The sequence below is a fragment of the Clavelina lepadiformis genome, chromosome 3 (assembly GCF_947623445.1).
Source record: "Clavelina lepadiformis chromosome 3, kaClaLepa1.1, whole genome shotgun sequence".
NCBI lineage: Eukaryota > Metazoa > Chordata > Ascidiacea > Aplousobranchia > Clavelinidae > Clavelina > Clavelina lepadiformis.
Genome location: NC_135242.1, coordinates 3523145 through 3536178, shown reverse-complemented (window position 1 = coordinate 3536178; position 13034 = coordinate 3523145). Strand labels below are relative to the sequence as shown.

The following is a 13034-nucleotide window of genomic DNA, read 5'->3' as shown; positions in this document are numbered from 1 at the left end:
TTTGTCGTATTGTTTTCTACTCCATGTAACCGATGCGCGGATATTGGGTTACCTTTTCATTAAGCGAACGATAAGGCAACCTTCGTAATTATCGAAAAAAACTTTTAACAAAGCGACAATTTTCACTCCACAAGCCAGGACAGTCGTCATAAAGTTAAAATTTAAATGGGTTTTAGTGTTTGCCGCGTTTGGTGCTGTTTTATTCGCCGAAAAAAATCTTCAAAATCGTTTTTGGTTAGTTAATGTCGACTTTCACGAAAATCTGCTTTGAGATTGATCACGAGTGATTAGAAAGCCAAGACATGAATTTGACTTATTTTCAGCCAAAACAGAAATAAACAAGTTCAAAAGCAACGACGTCATAATAGACCGTTAGCTCGTCCAGTCATAGATCATCATTTGTTTTGACGCAGGCAGTTGATTATGACGTAGTCGAAGGGATTTGTGACGTGTATAATTTCACCCGACAGGTTTGGTTTCAGAAAATCTTCTACAATTTCACAGATGCACAGCAAACTGGCATCTTATTACTAACGTACTAAGATAATTATAAACAACCAGACCGGGTGCTTCCCCAAGCCCAACTCGTTCTATCAATAAACTGTTTAATTAATAAACAGCTTTTCGAAGTAAGGGTGTCCGTACGCGTAAATAAAAGTTCAAATGTCAACGGAAATGTGAAGAGGTCAAATATTGTCTACGGCTAGCAGTTTGAGTAGACTTCAACGCACTCAATACGTTCGGTTGTACCGGTACGGGTCGTTAATTTATATAATAGCGGTTTCCATATACTACTTCAAATTTTATACCTATTCAGGAAGTGACTAAAGAGAATTTCTACAAAATTCAAAACATGTGGGTTTGCATACTTTGTACTTACGTCACACCCAATATAGAGATCATACGAAAATAGTTGTGTCAACTGCCGGCGTGAGACAACCTACTTAGGGTATGACATTCACTAATAGACCGGTACGGCGCGGTACTAACCGTTCCCATTACAAGCCTTAAATACTTCAGCATATGTCATAATACAGAACAGTACCGCAAAATAGCCCTTAAACCTCATTTAAACAAACTTATTCTTAACTGCATTACTAACTAGCTACGAATCTCCAGTTAGTGATAAGTTGTCCGTTAAAGCACAAAAATCTTATGACTATTTGAAAAATTAATGTACCCGCAACCATGGATGCTGCCGTGGCCGCCTATTCTCATGAAAACGCCCAGGAGAGATCAATTTCTTCTTCAAGCTCACCAAAAACGTCGCACGAAACTGCTGCAACGACTGAAACAGGTAAAATGAGCCATTCATATATTATACTAACAGATCACGTGCTTTTTGAACGACTGAAAAAGTAAGAAGTGTCGCAACAAACATGTTATAAACTGAGACAAAAACTTTTTAGCCCTGAAACCGATAAAAGGTCAATGTTATTTTGTCAGAATTTCCCCCCAAGCCCAACGCAGTCGTGTGCGGGAGCAGCAATGGCAGTCCAAAGCCCGTTTCTTCACCGGTGGTAATGACAACGCTGCAAGAAAGAGGCAAGATTAGCGGTGTGTACTGTGTAGCGCAATCAACCTGCCAAACGTTTCCTGCGGGGAAACGCGAATTTCCCGTCGGGCTAATTACCGCACATGTACCTTTCTTCGTCCAACCAAACACAAAACAGCCTTCTTGGATTATTTAATAGTCGATATTTATAACCCCACAGAACCAGAACCAGTTATACAGCCAATGCGTGACGTCACACAGCATATGACTTCAGAGATTAGCGAACAGTTTGCCGAATCGTCATCAAGGTATAACCTAAACGATGAAGGTGAGAATGACGTCATCAGATTTTATGTGTTGCTTTTTTAGGAAAAGGCGTTCGAAAAATAAAGACACTCTGTTTTAGGTGCTGTTGTACCCTTCACCGTGGCACCGGCTCAGTATCAGCAGCCGCAGTTTCTGTGAGCAAAGTTTTCTTTAAATTCTTATAATTAGCGCACCCTAGTGTATAACCATACAGAATGAGTTGAGAGATAGTTGCAAAACCTGGTTTTTAGGAAACATTTGTTTTTTATCACTAAATAGTGCTTAATTAGCTTCATGCATGTTTGGTGTAGGCTACCTGAAGGTTTTGGTGCCCCAATTGCAATACCGGTAGACCCCCAATATCACCAATTGACCTCCCAACCGCAACAGGTAAGAAATAATGAACTTTTGAGCCATGAAAGTGTAAAAACAGTTGCTTCCCATGAGTAATTTACTAAACACCAATAATAGTTTGTAATAAAGTCAAATTGTCTTTTTGATATCAATCTGACTCATCAAACCAAACCAGTCGCGAAAGATCTCGTTACAAGAAGGTCGGCCATTTAAACTTATTCTTCCACATTGGGCAGACAAGGAGAAGGAAACGGTCCTTTTTTGAAAAGCGTTTTTTTTCTACAGGTTTCGCCAAATCATCCACCGATTGATTACGCGACAATGCAAAGTCAAATTCAATACGCAGCCAGGTTTCCTACGCAACAAATACCTGGTGTGTGACGTAACACTACCCTATATATTTCGAAACTTGATTGCTTATTTTGCTTTATTGTTTTCTATAGGAAATAGGCCGATAAAAGTTGAAGAGAGCGGACAAACGTCGCAAGCGGCCTATTCTTACGTCACACAAGCAACATTTCCCGCGCATGCGCAATACGCAATTCCCATCCAAGGTGAGTTGCGTTGACAAAACAATTAGCATTGTTAAGGAACAATGGAAAATTTTCACGGGAATTGGCAAACTACTTGTAGCTGTCGCGAAAACAATAGAAAAAGACATTTGAAGAAGCGGGAACAGAAATCGGCGCTTTTTAGGTGAAAATGCGCAGTAGGTACTTTTTTCTTTGCTGCAATTTTGTGGAAATAGTTCGGCGTGTCAAACGAAAAAGAGCGCCGGGTGTCAGATTGCTTGGCTTGGGGCAAAAATAAAAACAGTTGTCAGACCTTTTCATTTTATTTGCGTTTAGTCGGTGTATTTGGGCGACCGAGTCAGTACAGAATTTTCACAAAGTGAAATCTTTAAAACGTGTGAAGTTTTATCGTTGGTAGTTTCTTGTGACAAGGATTGTGTGAGAACGTTCGTTCGCTGTAAACTTCTACTTCAAATTTCAGAATTCAAGCAATAATTGTAGCGAATTAACTAATAATTATTTAGTCATTGCTGATAATTATTTCACAACAATAGAATTGTTTGATGATGACTGCTTACCCGACAATGTGGGGACAATATATGTACGGTAAGTAAATAGCCGGCGTACAAAATACTCGGACAATACTTCACACTGAGGCATTTGTCGCCGTAAGCTGAAGAATAAAAAAGCTTTTGTATAATATTTCTTTGTTTTTACCTTTTGTTAAAAACTTACTGTTGTCGTGTTTATTGTGACATCATTCCTTGTCCGTAAATATGTTCGGCATGTTTTTTGATAAATTAAAAACATTGTGTTAAGTAAACGCGCGTCTCTTGTTAAACATGGAGTGATTGCTATAAACGTTACTACGATTAAAAAATATGATTGAAAAAAATTTACAGAAAATATTTTTACATGAAATATGACAACCTTGCATGAAGGTCGCCATTTTCAAAAATTAGCGCTCGATAAACGTGACAATAGCGCAACAATGATTTCATGACAATTACCTCGCGTACAATTTCCATTTAATCCAACGGAGTTAACTGCTGCAGTTAACACTGTCTTAATTGTAGTTAAAAATATTAGCGGCTTTCAAAGAACGGTTTCCCTTTTAATTGGGGTGACTCTGGTCATCGTCGGCTGTCGCGTGCTGCCGCCATTTTGTCTTCGGCTTAACCCGCCATCCTACCCCAGAATTTCTTCCGGTCTTCTATGATCGATGGCGACGTCAGTCATTGTGACGTGTCAATGGGCTTTGTAGGCTGATTAAAGTGATATGTCCATCAGCGAGTTTCACGGCCCATTAATTATATTTGCAACACTTTAGATTTTCTCAGGCCTTCAAAACATTCGGAACTATTAATAAATAAACAAAAAGCATTATCCGGCCGCACCGATTACGACTTTTACCTGTGAAAGAAAATTTAGTCTAGATTTCTGTTACACGGTTTCGTCACCAGCACAATACGCATTGGTGGCAGCACACAAGACTCCGAGGCGTAGAGCGTTTTCAAGGCGTTTTTATTTCTGCCGTTCTTGATAATAATTAATATCCTGTCAAACCTATTACTTCCCCTCGACCATTCTATAAATTTCCTTGGCTTGGCAAACGGGAGAATTATACTTTTCACTCAGCAGGATATTTAAGCGCATTGTGTTCACTGTACTTAGTTTATTATTGTCAAATACCGCTTGCTTCACGTTAATGCGTGTCGATGGAAGAATTTAGCGGCTTACGTAGTTGTTGTCTGTTGTCGCCATATTCTGTTTATGAACATTACAATGTATTCAAGTATAAATGTTTTGAAGACAATAAACTTAATTTTTAGTTTGCTTTATATGCTTAATCAGCTCATAGGTTTTTAATATATTTTGAAATACTCAAAAGCATGACACATTAATACCGTGCAGTCGGACATTTGCAAAATTTTGAAAATTATCGGCGACCGCATATGAGACTTTGCATCAATTTTTCATGTCTGCTAATATGACGTAACTATACATATGTCACCGAAGTGCCGATTTCAACAACTTCACATAAATGATGGAGCATTATCAGTACGTAGGCGTTAGTTTCACCGCTTTTGTAGATCCTTCATTACTCGGGCTATTTCTTTGGGTTCAATTGAGTTTATATTTGTTTCATTTTTCGTGAAACACAAACCGAACTTTGCAATTATCTCTAAATGTTTTAGATATGAAATCAAACTTACGAAACAAACAAATTTTCAACGCAATATAATACACGGTATCCTTTTTATAGATATATAAAGGTATATAGTTATATACAATATGCCCTTGCTAAAGCAAATGTTTGTCTCAATCAACGAAAAAGTATTTGCAAAAGTGTTTTATCTGCGTTTAAAAACGATGGGAGTTGACTTATTGTCTTTGATTCATTTTACTTGCAAAGTGCAAAGAGTTAAAATCATTTGTAAACATTACGCAAAGGTCATCCCGGAGCCATGTTGACTTAGAAAAAAAAACCTAATTTGTGCTTATTCATTCCGTTTATTTGTAATAGTTAGTAATATAGAATAGAAAGCTTTAATTGTACAACACCGGTGCCAGCTCCCCTCTACTGGTTGGCGATTTCTGACGACTAAGCGTCTGGGAAAAACGACTGTAGCTCTTTGGGTTTGTTTAAGTTTTAACCTTTTATTTCCTCACAAAGGTATTTGGTCGAGTGATTCATGCAAATGTTAATTATGTTTACGTAAAGCATTATGGATAATTCCATTAACAGCCGTAGTTTAATCTTAATTTGAGCCGCAACCCCAATGGGTGATTAGTGCTGAACCACAATTATGACGTGCTGCTAGTTATTACGTCACAAATCCATAATAACTCGACAATGGAAAGCACGTAAAAAGCGTTGATTGTTATCTGCGTCATTTAAATTCTGCTTTGAATTAGAAGTTTATTTCACCTATTATTGAGTTATTGTGATAATTTGTAGCCCATTTCACATACCGCTCCGCAGGCCCTGTTCAGTCGTGCGATGTGCTTTTGTTTAACTATGGCCGATTGGGTTGGGTCATTAAAAAAATGTTGTTTGAAGACCCCCAAAATTTCGTTGGCTTTCACACATCAGCACTTCAATTTTTAAAATTAATTATTTTCCCACCAAATTCTAGCTGTTTTCGGTTCGTCGCAAAGTCGCAAAAATGCAGAGAAAGTTTGCTTTTTTTTATTATATCTGTCAAGGTCACATGTCTGACCTTTCGAATTTCAACGCAACGTTCCCAGGAGATTGGGTTTCTTGCCAAACATTTTTACTGTAAACGTCTCGGCCAAGAAAAACTTTTGGAAAAAATAGTTTGCTGTGTTTTGCAGAATTTCGGTAATTGCTTTTTCTTTGGCCGACGTAGATGGTCAAATAACCGGTGCTCAAATTTGACGTCCCTCGAGATTTTAAGGTTACAATTGTTTTGTAATTTTAGCACAGTTCGGCTGCGCTTCATTGCATTTTTCCGTTGTCTGATTTACTTGGCTTTCTAAACTTTGGACCATTTAAGTCGTTTAAAAATTTGTTACCTAAAGCGGATATAAGATGACAGTGCGCGCGCGTAAAACGCCGTTGTGATGTCATATTGCGATTTATTACGTCTTTTGATTAACTAGCACTCACCAGCAAAAGCAACGTTACTAATAAGAACAATTTCATGACGTTCATTGCTTTAGCCTGCGTTGTAGCCTAAAATAAACTAATCATACGTTTTCGAAAAATGCTGCAAACCTATTTTATTTGTTTTTCTCACACGAAATTGCCCACACTAATTTTGCCGTAAATTTTCAAACAGGTTCCTTTAAATTACGCATGACCGACGAACCGTGGAAAGGGGTCTCTCCAGAGATTGTTAAAACGATAGTTACCGCATAGTCAAGCTTTATGACGTTATTATAGCAGCCGCCTCGGGTTTTTGTTTTTAGTTTCTGGAGGATTTGTTTGAATAGACTTAAACCAAGAGTTTAACAGTAGACTTGGCTGATTTAAATCCGGGTATCGTTCTTTAAATGGAAACTGTTGCTAGATGTTTTCGTCCAAATATTGGTAAGACTTGTCAGCAAATTAACTGTACGAACTAGAATGTCGTTCAAAAGAATTTGATACAGAAACTGTCAGATAAAGCCTCAGCTCGGTTACATGTACTACATTGTACGTTTAAGTTTGATTTGAATATCAAGTGTGTGTCATTGTCTGTTTTATCAATTATCATCAAGTTATCAGAGTAAACGGTATTTGGTTGTCATATATCTTGCAGTCAAGCAAAATTATTGACAATGTGTATTATTACGTCATAGGTGCTGGTGGAGGTTACGGTTACGGTGGTCATGCATCATTGAGTGCAGGTCCTAATATGAATCCACCGACACAGGTGTGTTGTGTAAGAATCCTGTGATTTTGCATATATCTTGAGTGATTTGCGTATTATAAACAGCCAAACTTTCAAAAAATATAAACAATGCGTCTTTTGTTACGTCAAAATTTCCGATTATTATCAGAAGGTGGCATGTTGCATTTCTAATGTACCCAGTTTTACCAACCGCGGGCAGTAACAATCTAGTTATTTATTACAGGACGGTTACCCACCAGGCTACTCGCCGTACTACCAGGGTGGCTACTACCCCAATAATAACCCTGCTGCTGCCGTCATAACGTCTCCCATCACCTATCAGCTCCAAGAACCACCACCAGGTGAGAAGTTTTGCTTGAACGCTTTGTTTTTTGGGACTGCTAGACCTTCACAAGCGGAATGATCATGGTGAAATAACAATTATTATCACCAATTTATGAGTTTTTCGCTATGGGTGCAAATATATTGGATTTAAGGCTGTAGGCTTACAAAGTTAACTTGCTCTCAGAGTCTGTAGCGGACACCCTACATGGCACATTTAATTGTAATTACGTATGTTGTGTGTTAGTTGGAGGGATATGGTGTTAGTACTAAAAACAACGCCAACGCACAGACGTTGGCTGTAGACGGCAAATAACATCTGGTGGTGCGTTGGGGTTTGTTGCCAGACATTGTCGCATTTCGGTGGGTTTTTGTGACCTATGGTAGGTTAGATGCTGCGGCAAGAACGGGGTAATAGCCTCGAGGTCGTACCCCGCTGACTCCAAAACGCGTCGTGATTCTGCGGTTTTGGGGCAAATAATCTGATCGGAATTGATTTTCTGTATTCAACCCGATCGGCATTCAAATGCGTGGAGCATATTATGATCGTTTCGACATAGACATCCACCTTTTATTTTTAGTTAAAATTCGTTTGTTGAGTTATAAGCCATTTACGAACACATCCGCCTTCTGCGATTTACCGCAATTGTTCCTGAAATGTTCGGGGATGGTTTTATGCAAATTCACGAAATTCCGGTTACAGTTTTTGACATCGCATCATATCCTGTTTGGCTTTTCTCCTTAACAGACTCTACTGTGCCCAGTACCTTGTCAGGACGACGATTTGTATGAAGAGAAAGGTGACATTTGCAAACTCGGCAGAGATTACTATGCCCGTATTAGGCTTATAGATATGGACGTCTTGAAATGGAATGATTACAGAATTATCTTCCATTTTGTAGTTGTTTGGCCAGTGCTTAACCGCACGATTACAGCGTTTATCGGTATTTTTTCGTATCATTTATTTTTTGCCATTAACTGTGCGGAGCGAAAGTTGCGATGCTAACCGTCGTAGTTATAGCACAATAAAACACAAGGGCTTAAAATATGCAAGATAGCAACAATACAATCGTGCTACAAGATGGTAGCATGGACACCAAACACACTATGGCATTATTATATCGATATTTCATAACACGATACCTGCAGTGGTCTAAGTGTGCTTCTTTACAGAACAAACTGTCGGACCTGATTCCATGAAATACACGGTCGACGATCTCGACCGTAGAAAATCGGGCGGCAAGGCAAAATCGAGAAACAACAGAAAGAATCCTTCCCCGGGACCAGACGCCCAACTCGAGGTAATTATGACGTCATAAGTACCATATGATTATCTTTGATGACAATATCCGAAATAGGTTTTACCATAAACAAACTCCAGGTTTTTTGTCGCGCTGAGGGGGTTTTGATCTGAGGAGAAAATTTACTCAAAATTGTCGGGCAAGGTATATTATAATTTATAATGATTGTAATTTTTTTATGAAATAAGAACGAAAAAATTACGATTTCGACAAGAAATAAAATAATCGTTAAACGACAGAATATTTTCGAACTTCTACAAGGACATTCGCAATTTGTTTACAAGTCACCAAATAGTTAAAGTTTTTTGCATTGGTTGAGTTTGATAGAGATATCACTGCTCTCATGCAGAACAATGTTCATTTGAAGCAAGCAATTAGACCCGATTAAAACTTATTCATGCGCGAGCTGAAAAAGCAAAAGCACTCAGCAGCATGTAGCGCTTAAGCACGTGATCGTGGTTTCAACCTTAGGCAAGTAGCTGCAAGCTTGAATGTGCTAGCATGCGGTTTTGTGACGTAACAATGCCTTTATTTGCAGAGAGTCTTCGTTTGGGACTTGGACGAGACGATCATAATCTTCCATTCCCTGCTGACGTCAAGCTTTGCCCAGAGATACGGAAAAGTAAGCGGCCCTTGTTAGCGTTGGAATTTCATGCCACTTGATAATCGCCCATGCGTGACGCCTTATCTCGCGCCAACAAATTCCCATGAAGGCTTGATCACGTGAACACGAAAGGTTAATTTCCTGTAACGTTTGTGAGTCAAAACAAACAAGTAATTGTTACATCACAAAATTTATTATGGTTAGGACACGTACGTAAACGTTAACATTTGCAATTTTTCATAATCTCCTAATAGTTGTATGTTACATCCATTGACATAAACTAGTTAGTTGTCGATTGTATCTGGTGTTGAATTGATATTTAGTGGGTTATCTTGGCCTGCCGCCAAGCCGTGACGACCCTTGGCCCTTAATTTGGGGTTGGGGGTAATTACTTATTGAAACTTTGTACCAACAGTTCTCATACTTAACATTAGGTTTCCGCAAACTGCCTCGACTTAAATGAAAAATCTAAAATTTTCGACTCGACCAACGACACGTGCTATTGATACATTTGTCTTCAACTTTTTTATTTTTTCACCTAATTATTTTCCCATCAACCGTTTACAAACGTTTCGTGACCGTTTTCTCAACGGCTGAAAGGTCAGTAGGATTTATGTCCTACTTTTTTAAATTGGTAAAACTAAAAGAAAAACGTTCTGTGAATTAGAAATAATGACCGAAAACGGTTTGGTCAATTATTGTTAATAGTTCGGCTGCTGTCGTTGTCCGCAACTTAATGTATTTCGTTTTCCTCCGTAAAGTAATCAGCCATTTAAAAAAAAACGAAAAACATTTCCTATTTGCCTTATAAGCGTGGCTTTGCGTTCTTGCTCGAGAATATGCTCAACCGATGCTTATTGTCTTGTAAATGGCGGGAAAATTGTTTAAAATATTGTCCAAATATAGAGTTAGATGTTCGTTTTTTTTCAGTATATTTACGCTACAATAGAAATAGCCTTTCACCTGTCACCGTTTTGTGTTTATTTCTGTCTTTCAATAAATCGTCTTCTGTACAGTATAAATAATTTAAATTGCCCACGGACATTTTACTATCGGGTTTCACTCAGTTATGGAATAATTTTGTTTGCTGACAAATTTTCAAAATGTTTTTAACTTCCAGGATGCTTCGGCGACATGCGCGCTAGGTCTTCGCATGGAGGAGCTTATCTTCAACCTTGCTGATACGCATCTCTTCTTCAACGATCTGGAGGTAAGAGGATTGCGACCAGGTTTGAATTTACCCGAATTCTTCTGATAAAAACGCAGGTCGTTATAATTTTTCAGCCCGTATCCCTGCTCCTAAGTTGAAAATTGCCTCGTTGTCTCTCGCCATGTCTTAGTAGATTCCCCCTATTATAGACTGTCATATCCGAGTGGTATTTTTAAATCTTAATCTGAAGCCGTTGCGGCTTCAAAACCGGCATTTACAGGCTTAAAGTGATTTGGCTCTGCACCGGACTTAAAGCAGTTGCAAGTGTTGCTGGTTCTTATGGGTGGTTTAAATCTGCTGATGGATAAGCGCATATCGGCTCTATATCGCCTTAAATTGCTTTTAATTTCCTTGTTAAATCCCGTTCTCGCTGCATCTGGTTGAAATCTGTTACGTAAAAATGACGTCATTTACAGGAGTGCGACCAAGTGCATATTGATGACGTATCATCTGATGACAACGGCCAAGATCTCTCGACGTACAATTTTGCAACCGACGGGTTTCGTTCAACCCCGGGAAACGTTTGCATGGCAACCGGGGTCAGGGGCGGCGTGGACTGGATGAGAAAACTGGCCTTCAGGTACCGACGCATAAAGGAGATCTACGAACGTTACGCCAACAACGTCCAGGCCATACTGCCGGCCCACGGTCGGGACGCCTGGCTCCAGCTGAGAGGGGATTTGGAGTCGGTCACCGACAATTGGCTGACGCTTGCTATGAAGTCGCTTAATCTCATACATCAGAGGTAAATTGTTCGAGCGCTGCCGGCTAGTTGTGTAATGCGACACCGGTAAAGCTGCCTTTGATGTTTCACAAAATGTTAAGCAGTAGGATGTCACCAAGCTACCGCTTTAAAACGTTTAAACTATTTTTTCTATTGCCCTGGGCCCTGTACTAAAATTTAAATTTGTCAAAATTGAGCTTATAAAGGTCCTCGTCTAAATGTAATTTGTTGCCAAAGTTTATATAAAACACTTTTTTCTTCAGCTTAAATACGATAAAAGCACAGAGAAGAAATAAATGTTTAAAGAGAAGTTTTACAAACTTGCCACTTGTCTTTTTTTAATTTTGTTTTATTAAACGTAGAAAACAACAAAATTGAAATATGAACATTTTTAATTCTTCGTAAATATTTAGGCCCAATTGTGTCAACGTACTGGCGACGACCACACAACTGGTCCCGGCCCTGGCTAAGCTATTCCTGTACGGTCTGGGTGAAGTTTTCAGTATTGACAACGTCTACAGCGCGACCAAGATCGGAAAGGAAAGCTGCTTTGAAAGAATCATCCAGAGATTCGGGAGGAACGTCACCTACGTTGCCGTTGGCGACGGCAGAGACGAAGAACAAGCTGCCAAAGTTGTAAGTCTTTTGTCGTGATGTTTTTAAGACACATTTGATAACTTTCCTGCCAGTGCGGCATTTGGGTTTAACTTTTCAACGTTTACAACTGTTTTCTCAAACCCGAAATCTTACTTGACGTTAGACAAACAATCGCATCAGAACAATTTTGGTTAAGCTTCCCAACCAAGTCTTGAATTTGCTTCTGCTTGTCCAGGTTCTTAGTTAAAGCTCAAATTTTTCTTTCAGCACAACATGCCCTTCTGGAGGATCTCCTCCCACTCCGACTTGATGGCATTACATCACGCACTCGAGCAAGACTACCTTTGATGATGTCACAATGACGTCACAGAGGAAAAGCGACGCGTTCGAGCAGTTTTCTTGTGCTGTGCAATTGCGAAAACTGACTGTGATTACAGCGCCATACTTGCGGCCGCCGATAGACGCCAGATCGCGTCGAAATTGAAAGTCTGTCAGGCACATATTGACACATAGTCTGCAGGCTAAAAGTGTTTGGCAGTTGTTTGTTATGTAACAAAGCATGCTGCACGCCGTCGCGTGTGATTGGGTGATTTACGGTAGCATCTTTCGTTACTTTTCTTGTTCTTATTGGCCGCTTGTTTCCTGTTTTCTTTTTGCGCCAAATGTGTAAGCAGTGTTACGTCACGGATCACAATCACGCAGAAAGATTTTTGTCGAGGTGAATAAATACTTGTTGTATATCATCCTGGCATCATCTCGCTTTTTGTTCAGCTCAGTAGGAAGAGATTAGTCACTTTAATTCCACATTTGGAACGTACCGGATCACGAGAAATTTTTGCATTTATCGCTCCGCTGACGCACCACACTCGTAACAAACAATTGTTCTCGGGGAAATGACGACTAAATAGGGCCCACCTTTGTTTAAGGTTATTCGCTTGTTAAGTTCAGTCTACCACGTAAAATGACACCATCAGGCAGCCGAAAATTTGGTCTTCATTAACAGTAGTAATACGTTCTAACAGGTGGAGAAATGGATCGGATTTCTGGCTTTCCGCTGTTTTTAAAGATTCAGGGATGATATTTTTTCCTTAATTTTTGAACTATTTTACTGACTCTTATGAGTTTGAATTGGACATTGTATAAAAGATATTGTTTTTTTTATTTTGTGTAATATCTCTTTCGTTTTCGAGAAAATTTGTGTAATATGTTTGTGCTATACTTCGTATTGAAATTAGTAAATTACCGAAAA

The 13034-nt window shown here is 39.1% G+C and overlaps 1 protein-coding gene across 2 annotated transcripts; it reads left to right on the top strand.

The window, feature by feature from the left end:
• The first annotated feature begins 1103 nt into the window (after nucleotides 1-1103).
• LOC143450042 (protein phosphatase EYA2-like) lies at nucleotides 1104-12528 on the top strand. 2 transcript variants are annotated; one of them, XM_076950440.1, is made up of 15 exons: nucleotides 1104-1297; nucleotides 1447-1545; nucleotides 1716-1823; nucleotides 1902-1956; nucleotides 2113-2191; nucleotides 2441-2528; nucleotides 2599-2709; nucleotides 6976-7049; nucleotides 7252-7369; nucleotides 8523-8650; nucleotides 9189-9272; nucleotides 10375-10464; nucleotides 10881-11209; nucleotides 11602-11824; nucleotides 12053-12528. In XM_076950440.1, the coding sequence occupies exons 1-15, from the start codon at nucleotides 1189-1191 to the stop codon at nucleotides 12131-12133; spliced, it is 1776 nt and encodes a 591-aa protein (XP_076806555.1). In that variant the 5' UTR covers nucleotides 1104-1188; the 3' UTR covers nucleotides 12134-12528. The 2 variants fall into 2 exon arrangements, with proteins under 2 accessions (XP_076806555.1, XP_076806554.1); XM_076950439.1 differs by having other exon boundaries at nucleotides 1447-1557.
• The last annotated feature ends 506 nt before the right edge of the window (nucleotides 12529-13034 follow it).